Raw genomic sequence first — 13,078 nt, forward strand, 5'->3', positions numbered from 1 at the left:
CTCAGCCACCGCCTGCTACGGCTTCCCCCCTCCGGGCAGGGACCCTTCAGCTTTCCCCGCCCCAAGCAAGACCGGAGGGGAAACTCCGGGTGGGAGCGGTGGTGGCGGGACCATTCCCGGTTCCCTTCCCCCGCCGGCTGCGGAGTGGGGCGGGGGGCGGCGGGAAAGGAGTGGCGGGGAAGGGTAGGCGGCAACCCCCGGCGCTGGCTGCGCGGCGGGGCGGGAGGGGAGCGGGTGGGAGCTGCCGCTTTAAATCCGTCCCGTCCCGAGGGGCGGGGAAGGGGCCGCTGAGGGAGAGGGAGGGAAGGGGGGACTCGGCGCGCGCGCGCGGCATCGCCCGGCGCGGCAGCGGAGCCCCGGCGGGCACGGGGCGGGGGCGGCGGCCCGGGGGCGGAGCGGCGTGAGGGGAGCGGCGGGCACGGGCTGCCCGTGCGGGAGCGCAGCGGCGGCAGCGCGGCTGGAGGGGGTCCCGGCTCGGCCCGGCCCGGCTCGGCTCGGCTCGGCTCGGCTCGGCTCCCCCGCTATGGCCACGTCCCCGTGCAGCAGCAGCGGCGTCTCCTCGTCGTCCTCGTCGGGCCTGGGCGCGGACGCGGGGCTGGAGATCCGCACGCGCTCCGTGGAGCAGACGCTGGTGCCGCTGGTGTCGCAGGTAAGAAAACCGCCGCGGGAGAAAGATTTCCCACCTCCTTCCCCCCGCAGTCTCCAGGAGGCTCTGCTCGGCCGCCGCCGAAGTTTGCGCGCTCGGGTCGCGGCGCTCCGTAGCCCCCTCTGTCCGGCCGCGCCGGTGCTCTGAGCCGCGCCCCCTCCCGCCCGTCCCGCGGTCCCGCCGGCCGCGGGCGGCAGCCGGAGCCGTGTGGGTGATGCTGCTCGCACGTCCGTCCCTGAGGAAGACTCCGAAGTTCCCCGCAAGGTCGCGGGGGAGCGTTGCGTAACGCTGGGCGCTGCGGTGCCGCCGGCGGTCCGAGCCCCGGGACGGAGGGACTGCCCCGCCGCCCGAGCGCTCCCGGCTTCCCGAGCCTCCCGCCTGCCCGCGTGGGAGCGCGCTCCTTCCCTCCCGGCTCGGCGCCGGAGAGAGCGCTCCTCTTCCAGGGGCTTTGGCGGAGCTTTGTGTTTTCGCGGTCCGGCCTCAGCGTTGCATTGATTGGAGCTCCTACTGCACCCCGGGGTAGTGCCCGGTTTTTAAGAGGTTCGATAATAGGCAAACTGTCTTGGTGACCTTTTAGCACGTCCCGCACACTGCTAAATGACCTTAAAACCCACCCAAATCGGGCTTTTCATTGCTCTGCTAAGTAATTATATGCCAGTCACTTTGGCGTTGGTGTTTTTTGTTATTGTTGCTGTTGGGTGTTCGTTCAGACATTTAGTTACAAAACTGGCGCTTGACAGACTCATTAGAATTTTGTTTCTTGAAAAATAATGTCTGAAAACATCACAGTGTTTGCTGTGTAGGATTTTTGTGCTTTGAGCACTGATCAATAAAGTTAGCAAGTCAAAACCTATTTGTACAAAATCCTTAAACAAGATGTAACAGCTATACAAAAATAACTAGTCCCGATGAGGTCAAATAGTGTTTATATCCTCATAATCTATCTGGAAACAAGCTGTGGTAAGCCTTGTTTTGCATTTCTGCATCTGGGCTGCAGGGAGGGTTTTTAATGGGTAATTGTGTTTCTGTACCCATCATGGTAATGTGTGGGGTTTTTTTCTGTTTGGAGACGTCACAGTCAGTACAGCAAAGCCTTTCAAAGGGATTGAACCACTTTTTTCCAAGGCAAAGTAAAGTGAAGTGAATTTTCTGGTCCTAAAACAACCGAGATAAAATAGGGAGACTTCTTTTAGGAAGCTTAAGAGCAGTCAGAAACACATCCAGTTGCAGAAGCTGAATTTAGTTGCACATGTTAAATATGTACTTTTAACAGATTTATGTGAAGATATTCTTATTTCTCTGGAGTACTGTTTAGCAACAATGATCTTACTGCCTTTGCAACGAAACCTACAGAGAAGTGTGTCATGTATGATTTTTCATTGTCCACAAAGCCTGTGACAACATCTTCCAGAAGGGCTAAGCGGCTTTCACTTCCCTGTATGCTGGGTGTCTGAGCATTTGTGAGCACTCAGAGCTCGCTGTTTTCCTGCTGAGGCGCTCCAGACTCGAGACAAGTGTGTTCCTTGAAGCACGAGCGCTGAGCTCTGCTCAGATTCAGGCTGAAGTTGCTGATGGTGTCAGCAGTAGCTCCTTACACCTGCCTGGTAAAATGCCCCAGTTACTGTAGTGGTTTATCAGTTCTGCCTGTACCTTTCCATCTGGATTGCTCAGTTGAGATCTCACGGGTTGGCTTTGTTTGGAAATTTATGCAAAACGGTGTTTATAGAGTACTTCTTAGTCTCAGAATTTGCTTGTAGATTCTGCATAAGCTTAACCCCCAGGACTTTGTTTTTCTGCTTGTACAAAATGCACTTGCAAAGGGCTTTGGTCCTACTGTGAAGTTAACTTCACAGTTTACCCTTTTGTGAAAATCTGAGAAGCGCTATGTGATACTTGTATACTACTGAAAAAATAGTCAGAATGTTCCTGCTGCTTTTCACTACTTATTTTAAGCAAAGAGGAAACAAAAGGTGCCTTGTCTGACAAACTCACTTTCAATCTCTCATGTAGGGCTAAATCTTTTCTTTGAGCAAAAAAAAAAAAAAAGCTGCATTGATTCTTATTTAAATTCATGTACGGTATTGTACATCGTTGTAATATTGTAGACATGTGTTTGCCTGCTTGTTTTTCATCAGCAATTGTGAGTGTTGGTTTTGTTGGATTTTTTTTTTAATTGCATTTTGCAGCTTGGATTTTTTTCCTTATAGACTACATTGTAACAGAGTACTTTTGCTATCAGCAGTGGTATAAGATTCCTATTTTTCCAGCAGAAGAAATTACCCTTAGAGTCATTACTGCATGTACTTATTAACCCAATTAAAAATGCTTTTAAAACGTCGAGTATTTACAGAGTTAAACTAGATCTGTTTAGACCTTGATGTGGCCCATTTTTAAGAGTGCCACAGATGACAAAGATGACAAATTTAAGCCACAGTATTAAGCATATTTGCTAACACTTCTTTTTCACTGTCTACATAGCTGAACAGTGAAAAGAATCATTGTACAGTATTTTGCAAAGCATGTGGCATGCAGTTCAGAAAACATGGCTTCTGGGGTGAAGCACCACAATTTTCTTTAAATTAAGCAATATTTTCTTCACTGGGATAGGTGTCTTTAGTTCAGTGCATAAATACTATGGCATCCTTTAAAAGTCTAGACATCCTCCTTCACTGCTGCTATCCATTTCCAGTCCAATTATTTTGGGGTTCATTCTTTTAATGGAAGGTTTTTGGCAACACATGTCAGGAAGGGTGTTTGAAGTGGTCAGTGCTGACTCATTTAATAACAAGTCGTTTAAACAGTTGAGGAAAAGCAAAGACAGGGAAAAAGCACTTTTCAGGATGTGGCTCCACCCGTGGCTTCCGCAGCTGCCGTTCTGTACCTGTTTGCTGGTGTAGGAGCAGTCGGGTACCTTCACAGCTGTAGGAGGAGTTTGTCTGTCTAGATCTGTTCTAAGGAAACACTCTGAGAAACAGCAGAATAGGTATTTGTCAAACTTCACAGTCAGGTACTTGGGAAAAAGAGGGAAACTTTGAGATCTATCTGCCTGGAGAAGAGAAGGCTCAGGAGAGACCTATTGCAGCCTTCTAGTACCTAAAGAGGACCTGCAAGAAAGCTGGAGAGGGACTTTCTTACAAAGGTGTGTAGTGATAGAGCAAGGGCAAATGGCTTTAAGCTGGAAGTAAATATGTTTGGATTAGATGTTAGGAAGAAATTCTTATCTCTGAGGATGGTGAGACACTGCAGAGGGTTGTCCAGAGATGCTGTGGGTGTCTCATCCCTGGAAATGTTCAGGTCCAGGTTGGATGGGACCTCTGGGCAACCTGATCTAGCGGAAGGTGTCCTAGCCCTTGGCAGAGCAGGAATGGAACTAGATGACCTTTCCCTTGCATCCCAAATCATCCTGTACTTCTATATTTCCAAAAGAACAAACTCACTTTTCATGGTTGAAGGTGACCTATCCTCCAGCAGCTGGAGTGCAGACCAATGTGATTACAGCTGCTCAACTTCCAGAAAGCTCATTTTGTCATAGGCACTTCAGAGAATGATTGTGTGCACATATGTTACTGAACATGTTTTTCCAATTTTCTTGGTATAGGAGGTCCTGCCAGAGGTTTTGTAATTGACTTGACCTGTATAGTAAAAAATATAAGCTTTTAAGTTTTTCTTTATTTTAGCTACAAAAAGCCCATGATACCAATGCTTCTGAATGCTGTTGTCAGTCTTAGATTCTACGTGAGTTAACAGTGCCTTGAGCTGAATGAAACAAACCTGTTCTTTACTGTCCTATTGTTTCCTTGCTTTCTCTGAAGCTAGCTAAAATAATTTCCATTTCAGTAAATGTTATATAACATTATGTAATTTTCTGCCAGTGTTCTGTTTTTCCAGAAGTTTCTGGAGTTGTATATTAAACCCCAAAGAACCCACAGCTGAAGTTTTCCTAATAATCTGAGAAGCTCACTGATGCAGTTTTCAGACTGAAGGTATGACTTTAGAATAGTCATTGTGCATCAAGCTAGAGGTCTGTATATAATCTGTAAACTTCTCTCTGGCTTTTTTTTTTTTTTGGTTAATTATGATCTGAATGCTGAATGTTGGGGTGAGCATAGACCAGCACGTTCAACAGGCACGTCAGCTTCCCTACAGCAAGTTGGGGAGTGTCTGACGCTGTGGATGACTGGGCAGCTTGACAGAAGGACAGGCTGGAAAAATGATATGACAGGAAGTTTGTGAAGTCCAAGTCACACATCTGAGTCAGGGTAACACCATGCAGCAGTACAGGCTGGGATCAACTGTCCTCAGGAAAACTTTGCGTGGGAATCCTGGAGGACAAGTTGAATGGGGGGTCAGCAGTGATGGCCAGCTGCACCTGGGTTTGGTGGCTTGAACATAGCAAGCAGACTGCAGAAGTGATTCTTTTTTTGTTTGGCACTTGTGAGGCAGCATGGGGTACAGTACCACGTTGAGTTCTGTGCTCCAGGGAGAACGCTGACATAGTGAAGTATGTGACATAAGCAGAGTGCTTGAAGGAAGTAGGCTTCTTCCACCTCAGGAAGAGAGATGTAGTGGTCTGTTAGACTTCTTAGAAAGCTAAGATGGTAATTTCCTCTCTGTATCACTTGAATCTGCAGTGGTTGTTTTGGTGGTTTTTTTTTTTTGTTTAGTTTTTTTTGTTTGTTTGTTTTGTTTTGTTTGGACAAGGGCAGAGTTTACCACAGTCTACAGCTACCCACCTAATGGCAGGTATGGAGAAGACAGAGACAGGCTGATCCCAGACATGTATGGTGACAGATGTTGGAAGCTGGAACACTGGAAACTAATGAGATATAAGAGAAGGCTTTTATCAATGTAAGGGAGGCCAAACACTGGATGAGGTGTGCAGAGCTCCTACAGAGTCTGCAGTTTTGGAGATGTTCAAAATGGATAAGATTATAAACAACACATTCCAACTGGACGTGGTTTGAGCAGGGAATTAGAGTAGATGATCCTGGAAATTGCTTTCATCATAAGCAAGTCAGATTTTTTCATGGATGTCTGTTTCATAATCAAAAGATCATGCTTCTGAGGAGTAATGGTCAGCTCAGACCTAGCTTTCATAAGGAAAGCTAGGAATGTACTTTCCTGTATCATTTTGATCTACAGTGATTTTTTTGTTCTGACATTTTGTTCCCTGGTCACTGCTGCAAGATGTTTCTGCAATTCTGTAGTCAGATCTTGTCTTTACTGTCCCAAGTAAATTGGGATCACCAACAAATCTTCATCATTTTGTCACTTGCTTATCTCACCTCTCTCTTTATGATTATATATAATAATCCATGTTGCAGTAAAGGTTTTTGAGTAACTCTGTTAAAGTAAGTAATCATTCACTTTCTGATATCCTTCATCTTCCTTCTCATCATTCTGTCTCTTGATGAGTTCAATATTCATACAAAAGATCTGCTTCTGTTTCTCTCAGAGACTTGTCTGATGTCTTTTGAAAACTGTGATATCAATTTTGTTTCCTAGTTTTTTTTTTTCCAGTGGAGTGCCTTCTTATCCATGTTATTAGTGATGTATACAGAGAAATCTAGTTGTTTTGTGAGGCAGTAATTCCTTTAAAAAAAACTTTCTTAAATCTTTGCCAGTATGTCATATTTATTTAGGTGCCCACTACTTCTTTTTAACTTTTTGTATTGGTTTGACATGTACAAGTGTCAGGGCAACATTCGTACCTCAACTGTTGACCTGGTTGGTATTAAGCAGGAGATTGCATGAGTAAGTTGATGCAATCCATTGTATCTTTGAGCCCCTTGAAATCTTGGTGGATAACATGTAATGTTGGCAAGTTGTTCCAGTTCATTTTATCTAACATTTTTACATCGTATTCTGCATATCACCTTGATTCCACACAGATTCTGAGTACCTCACAGAGGTACATTCTGGAGTAGGGATTGCTTCACTTTCTTTTGCAGTTGAGCACAATTATGAATAGCTGCTCTGCTCTCTTCTTATTTTCTGTCAAAAGAATACGGCAGAACTGTGGGAAGGAAGTAACAGAGTACATCAGGGTTATAACTCCTGAAGAAATGGACTAAAATAGCTGGTACATTGCTGTATCTTTAGTGGAACTGATGTTATTCTCCATGGAACTGAAAAAGCATCCACTGTCCAAGAGAGAGATTTAAGAGAAGCGTAAAACTGCAGACATGGAGTTCAGCGTGCTACTGTCAGTGCTACTGACACTGGCCTTTGGAATTTGTCTGTAGGCTAGCAGTGGTTTTGGGGAAGCTGTTTTGTGGATTTGCTGGCTTGGAAGTCCTCAGATGGTTTCTTCAAATACATAATGACAAAATAAAAACTAAGGGGAATGTGAACCTGTTGTTAAAGGGAGGCTGGACCCTGGTAAGGGAGGATGCACAGAAGGTGGAGTTACTGAATGCCTTTTTTCAATCAGTCTTCACTGGCAACACCAGCCCTCAGGAATCGCTAACTCAGGAGACCAGAGTAAAGGAATGTAAGACTTCTGCCTCATCAAGGAAGATTGGGTTAGAGAACATACAGGCAAGCTTGACATCCACAAGTCAATGAGCTGTGAGGGGATGTATCCATGAGTGCTGAGAGAGCTGGCAGATACCACATGGAGGGTACTCACAGGCATCTTTGAAAGGTCAGGGTGATCAGCAGAGGTGCCTGAGGACTGAAGAAATCAAGTGTCACCCCAGCCTGCAAAATGGGTAAGAAAGGGGAGCCAGGGAACTGCTGGCCGGTCATCCTCACTTTAATCCTTGGAAAGGTGATGGAATACCTCATTCTGAAAGCAGTCTCCATCCACCAGGATGGCAAGAAGGGGTTCAGGGGTAGTCAGCATGGATTCACTAAAAGTAAATCATGCTTGACCAACCTTATTGACTTCTATGATGGAACAACTTCCTGAATGGATGAGGGGAGAGCAGTGGATCTTTTCTACCTCGACTTCAGCAAGACTTTGGACACTGTTTCTTGCAACATACTGATAGACCAACACAGGAAGTGTGGACAGTGCGGTGGCTTGAGAACTGACAGAACGGCAGGTCCCAGTGGGTTTGTAATCAGTGACACAGGGTCTAGTGGGAGGCCTGTCACACACATTTCGGTGTCCCTGAAGTTCAATACTGAGTTTTGTTAGCCCAGTTTTGTTTAAATAGTTCATCAGTGACTTGGCTGAAGGAGCAGGTGCCTCCTCAGCAAGGTCACTGATGAGACAAAGCAGGGAGGAGTGGCTGATACGCCAGAGGGCTGTGCAGCCCTTCAGAGGGACCTTGACAGGTTGGAAAGATTGGAAGAGAGGAACCTTCTGAAATTCAGTTGGTTTTTTCTGACAGTTTTAGAGCAGACAGTCCTATATCAAAAGCACTGTTAGGCTTCTAATTTATTTATCCTTAGCTCTTTATTCTTGGAATTCTACAAAACTGGGGGAGGAAAACCCACCACATTGTCCCTGTCTTTTTTTCCGCTGCATTATGCCTCAGTCTTGTGTATAAGCTTATGTTTGAATGTCTGTAGCCATAGTATTGTATTGCAGTATAGGCTCATTACATATCTACTTTTGAACTTGTTAATCAAATGCATTCTCTTTCTCAATTGAGTCTAAATAGAAGTGTCTCATATACTCTCTGAACAATATTCATAATCTTAAGGAATATGTGTAGTCTCATTTGCTTCCTGAACTTCAGCCTTCAGTCCAAACTCAGATTCACTTTGACTTATTTGCATTTCCCATGCAGCAGATGCACTGACAGATTTGTTCCAGCAAATCCCTTGGCTGCCTTGTTTCACTGGGCATTTTTTTGGTACCTCTAGGTCTTTCTCTTTCATATGTCTAAGGTACTGAAGGGTTCTTACATTGTTGGCTGGTGCCAGAGCTTGTGCATTGCCCCTTATGGGCTCTTTTTGGAGGATGAGAAAATTCTTTTTTGGAAAAAGTAGGATGATCCATATTTGTCTTCAGCTCATTGCATCTGAGGGATAAAAAAGATGTGCATGCTCTCCTTTTAAACTGCTTCTTGGACCATGTCTTTGTTTTTCCATACATTAAAAATCCTGTTAACTTGAAAGCTTTGAGAAGCTGTTTCTCTTCTTTTCCAGAATCTTCTGTCTTATGAATTAATTTGGTACTCACTTTAGGCTTGAAACTTGGCACTACTGTTGAGTAATAAAACTACAAATTGTGGTCTAAAAGCTTGTGTTGTAACTTGTGTGGAGGGAGGCAAACCTCCTGCTAAATTCAGAAGAGATTACCCCTGTACAGCAGAGAAGCTCTGCCGTGTATCGCATGCTGTGACTGCTGTGGGCCCAGAAGCACATGGTGCTGCTGCCTGGGTACAGAGTTGCACCTCCGTGGTTCCAATCAGTCACTAACTCCGAGACTCTTCTCCCTGCGGTTCCATAGGTGTTGTGGGTTAAGTTGTGAGCTTCTGGTTTCTGTTAAGCATCTTGCGCTCCATGCAAATTCTTTTTCTGGCAGAAGCTCAGCTGTTACTCAGCCTACACTTGGTGCTCTGCGCCCCTAAAGGAGCCTGATTGTTTCACTTGGATTTACACAGAAGAGTTAATCTTAGGAGATTGTCATCTGGATGTAGAAAAGGTGATTATTTCAAGGTATCAATTGTATTTCTTGGCTGATGTGGTTGCAGGTTTCCTTTTAATGAGACTAGTTTTTAAATGACATCTTTTAGTCATTGAAGCTAGGTCATTGTGAAACATTGAAAGAGAAATAGATAATCATTTACAGTTGTGGTTCATAAGGTATGCTGGGGAGCCCAGGAGTACCACAGAATAACTTAGAGGTAAATTATTTTGTTGCATTAATAAATAACGATGTTGCTATCACTAATTATATTCCGCTTCACAAGGAAAATTACACGTGAACATTTTATCACATGAGCAACAGCACTATGATGAAACAGCTGTGGTTTCAGGCTTTTTTTTTTTTTTCCTGTAAACCCTTGGATAGTAAAACTGGCTTTGAGTTAAGCTTGGCTACTGCTTTATAATGTTCAATACCTTAGTCTTTGATGTGATAAATGAGTCAGACTAACATTTCAAGTGGCTGAAGGAAGATGCTTTTTACTGACATAGCTGAAAATCAATTGCTCTTTTTCAATGGTATCATATCCTTCATATTTTTGTGATCTGATTAATGACTTTTCTGCAGATTAAACAAATTTTTTTAGTTCTCCAGTAGAATGAGCATTAAATCAAAACTGCTTCTCTATGATCCTGCACAAGAAGAATTAGAGCAGCTTTCTTGCTATTCGGCATTGTTACCAGATGGTTTTAGACAGATTAGGTAGGGAAATCCCCAAAGGATGATTTATGAATTAATGATTGCAAACAACTCTGATTATAGTTCAGTAAAACTGTTGTGTGGTACCATGAGCCTGTGGCTTTCTGTGTGGATTTATTTTATGTTTCTTTATTCATTAGAAAAGTATAACCCTTGCTAGATAGAACCTTAAAGTCTATTTTTCACTTATGGGGCTATACTGCATTTCATTAATAGCCTTGTTTAAAGCTAATGGGATAAATGAGAAGTGAGATAGACTCTAGAGCCAACTTATAACTGTTACTCTACTTTAGATACTGAGTTGGATTATTTCTTAGTTATATGCCTAAAATGGTAAGATAACTCCTAAGCACAAATTGGAAAAGTATTTTATGAGCAAATTCCAACGTTCTTTCTGATGTGCATAGAAAACTAAAAAAGTTTCTTTTTTCTCACAGAAATATGTTTTATTAAACAGAATGAATATAACCATTTAGAACCACACAAATCCTATTATTCAAATAAAAAAGCAAAGTTGTTCTGTAGGAGCATAATCTTTTCAGCATGGGGGTTATGATAGTATTTTTGTTAGTTTGTTTATTCATGGGCGTGAAGAATGTTGGCAAGCAGAAGGGTAATACAGTGTTGCAAGCACTTAACTTGTAGGAGTTAGACCAGTGCATGGAGCATTCCCTTTTAATTACCAACGATTCTGTATTGTATCTCTGTTTCATTTAAATATTCTTAAATTTTCCAACTGAATGAGTTTTTATTGCCCTGGAGCTCTTCAATGAAGCAATCAAAAGAACATACAGGCACTTTAGCATAAATAAGATAATAGCTCCTGGATTATATTAAGTTTTTGTTTTGCACTCCTGTAGGTGGATAGTAGTTGGATTTGCATAGCCTTTTCCAGAGCATACTGTACTTCTCATTTAATCCCTAGAGCAAGTCTCTGCTTTTCAAAATGGAATACCAGGTGTAGCTCTGAAGTGGAATGTCAAAATGCTACTAAGGAAGCCTTCTCTGAAAGAGGCTGCAGGAACTCTTCTGTCGGGAAGATGCAGTGTGAGGAGGATTGAATAGCTGCTATTCATGGCAGGGAAGCCACCTGCTTAAGAACTAACAAGGAACATTTTCTACATCTTCAGGAGCCAATCTGGTTTGAATAGAAAGAATTCTCAGTTGCAGGTGAAATAAGTGTGTTGTCCCTGCTACATCCTTTATTTCAACATCTGAGATTTTAGTTCCACAACAGTGGTGATTTTTTTGAATAAGCAGCTCAGAGCTGGCTCAGGCATTGTTTGCACAAGCAGTACAAGGTTAGGTACATTAACAATAGCAAGTCAGGGGGAAAAGCCAGAATTACTGTTTGCCAGTCTCTGGTTTTGAGGTTATCTGATTATGTTAGTAAATAGAGTTATTTCTGAGACTTGCATCTCTCTGGTGCTGAAAACATGTCTGCATCTGTTTTGACCACATCTGAAAGTACAATTTAAACAATGAACTTCCCTCTGAGTTGGATTTTCTTAGGCTTAATCTTGCCCAGGCTTTCTAGGTGTGGAATGAAGAGCAGGAATTGCTTTGTTTATAAAATCTAGCTGTTTAGGTAAGAAGATACTGAAGGGCAACAGGAGGGGAGGAAAGTGTACTGCCTGGTATGCCCTGAAACCAAATTATTTGGTCTACTAGACTGTACTCACCTTTTCTAGTGAGGTAGTTGTGCATTTCAAACTTCAAGACAGCATTTGAGTTAGAAAGCCAGTTTTACCTCTGAACAGATTTTGTAATGGTGAATGCATATTTCATAATGTCCAGTGTGCTTTTTGATGCACATATTCTATTATCAGAAGAAGTTAAGTTGGACCTTGTTTGAAAAACTATCTTTGCCAACTCATGTCAGGTTGCTCAAAGGTACAAATTTTGGTGCCAGCTCAGTCTGTGAATTTGCATGTGTCCCTTAAAAAAGGGAAGAAAAGTTGAATTTGAATTGTCTGAAAACAATAGTCTTTTTCATGGTCACTCATTGCTATAGAAACTCCGAAGACTCCCTTTTTGTGTGAATGGTGAGGCAGTCCTCTGACTTGCATACCATGTGGGAATAAGAGTAAACAAGGTACCTTTGATCGTTGATTAAGCCTCACTAAGGATTTTCCAATTATTGGTTTCCTCTTCCATGTGTGGAAAAAAGAGGATAGCAGCAATGCAGGTTGGTTTTTGTGTACTTTTCTGCTTCACCTCTGCAGATCAGTGGGGATCCCTGGTTTTAAGGAGTCTGTGAAAAGAGACCATTAAAAAGAAAGCATATTTCTCCTCTAAAAGTAGGGTACTTTAATAACATGATTAATTTAATCCTCTATATCAAGAACCCACAGGCTACAAAAATAGTGAGCTGTGTTCATGCCTTTTTTTTTTCTCCTCTGATCCTCCTTTTCACAATTACAAAATAAAAATTGGAAATAATTTAATCCCACGGGGGGAAAAAAGTCCTGAAATTTTCAGAGTTCTTGTTGCTTTGAAAAAAAAACCCAAAAAACCCACAAAAAACCAAACAAAGAAAACCTACTACACAATCCCCCAAACCCAAAATAACCCACACTGGAGGAAATAAATTGGTGTCATCCTATTGCTGCACTGCATTTGAACAAGTTCATCTATATCACATTTTAGCTAATAATTTTCTCAATGCTGTTTGGTTTGGAACTTGAAGTTTAAAAGTTCCTTGGTTTTCAAGGAATGAATTCAGCACAAAGAAAGGGTATTCACTGCTATAGTACAGTCTTGTTCTGAGTTGAATCCTTTCTTTTGATCTCTTAAGAATTCCAAGAATGTCTAACAAGTACATAGCAGTGGTACTAATAATCTGAGGTGCCTATTTGAATTTGAAGTTGTACTCTTCTCTTTCCTGGTGAACTTTACAAAGAGTAAATTTTAAGTGTGGATGTGAAGGAGGTCAAGAGGTCTGTTTTCACCTCTTCCAGATAATATTTCTATCTGGTGAAGGTATTGAGCTTGTGAGAAGTGTACAATTAGGTATTGTGGTGTTTTAAAATTTAATGTGCAGTTTGCAGTTAGCTAGCTGGAAATCTGGTTACAAGTGCATTATAGCTCGTGTTGCATTTACTTGTTTAACTCTCATGACCTTTCCT

The 13,078-nt window shown here is 42.8% G+C and overlaps 1 protein-coding gene across 1 annotated transcript in view; it reads left to right on the forward strand.

Annotated features, from left to right (window-relative positions):
* The first annotated feature begins 340 nt into the window (after positions 1-340).
* The window catches only part of CTNNAL1 (catenin alpha like 1), a 58,213-nt gene continuing 45,475 nt past the window's right edge, over positions 341-13,078 (forward strand). The window contains exon 1 of the mRNA XM_054627808.2: positions 341-649. Coding sequence (XP_054483783.2) covers positions 524-649 — 126 coding nt within the window. The 5' untranslated portion in view covers positions 341-523. The remainder of the gene's footprint in view (positions 650-13,078) is intronic.

The sequence above is a fragment of the Agelaius phoeniceus genome, chromosome 1 (assembly GCF_051311805.1).
Source record: "Agelaius phoeniceus isolate bAgePho1 chromosome 1, bAgePho1.hap1, whole genome shotgun sequence".
Classification (NCBI taxonomy): Eukaryota; Metazoa; Chordata; class Aves; order Passeriformes; family Icteridae; genus Agelaius; species Agelaius phoeniceus.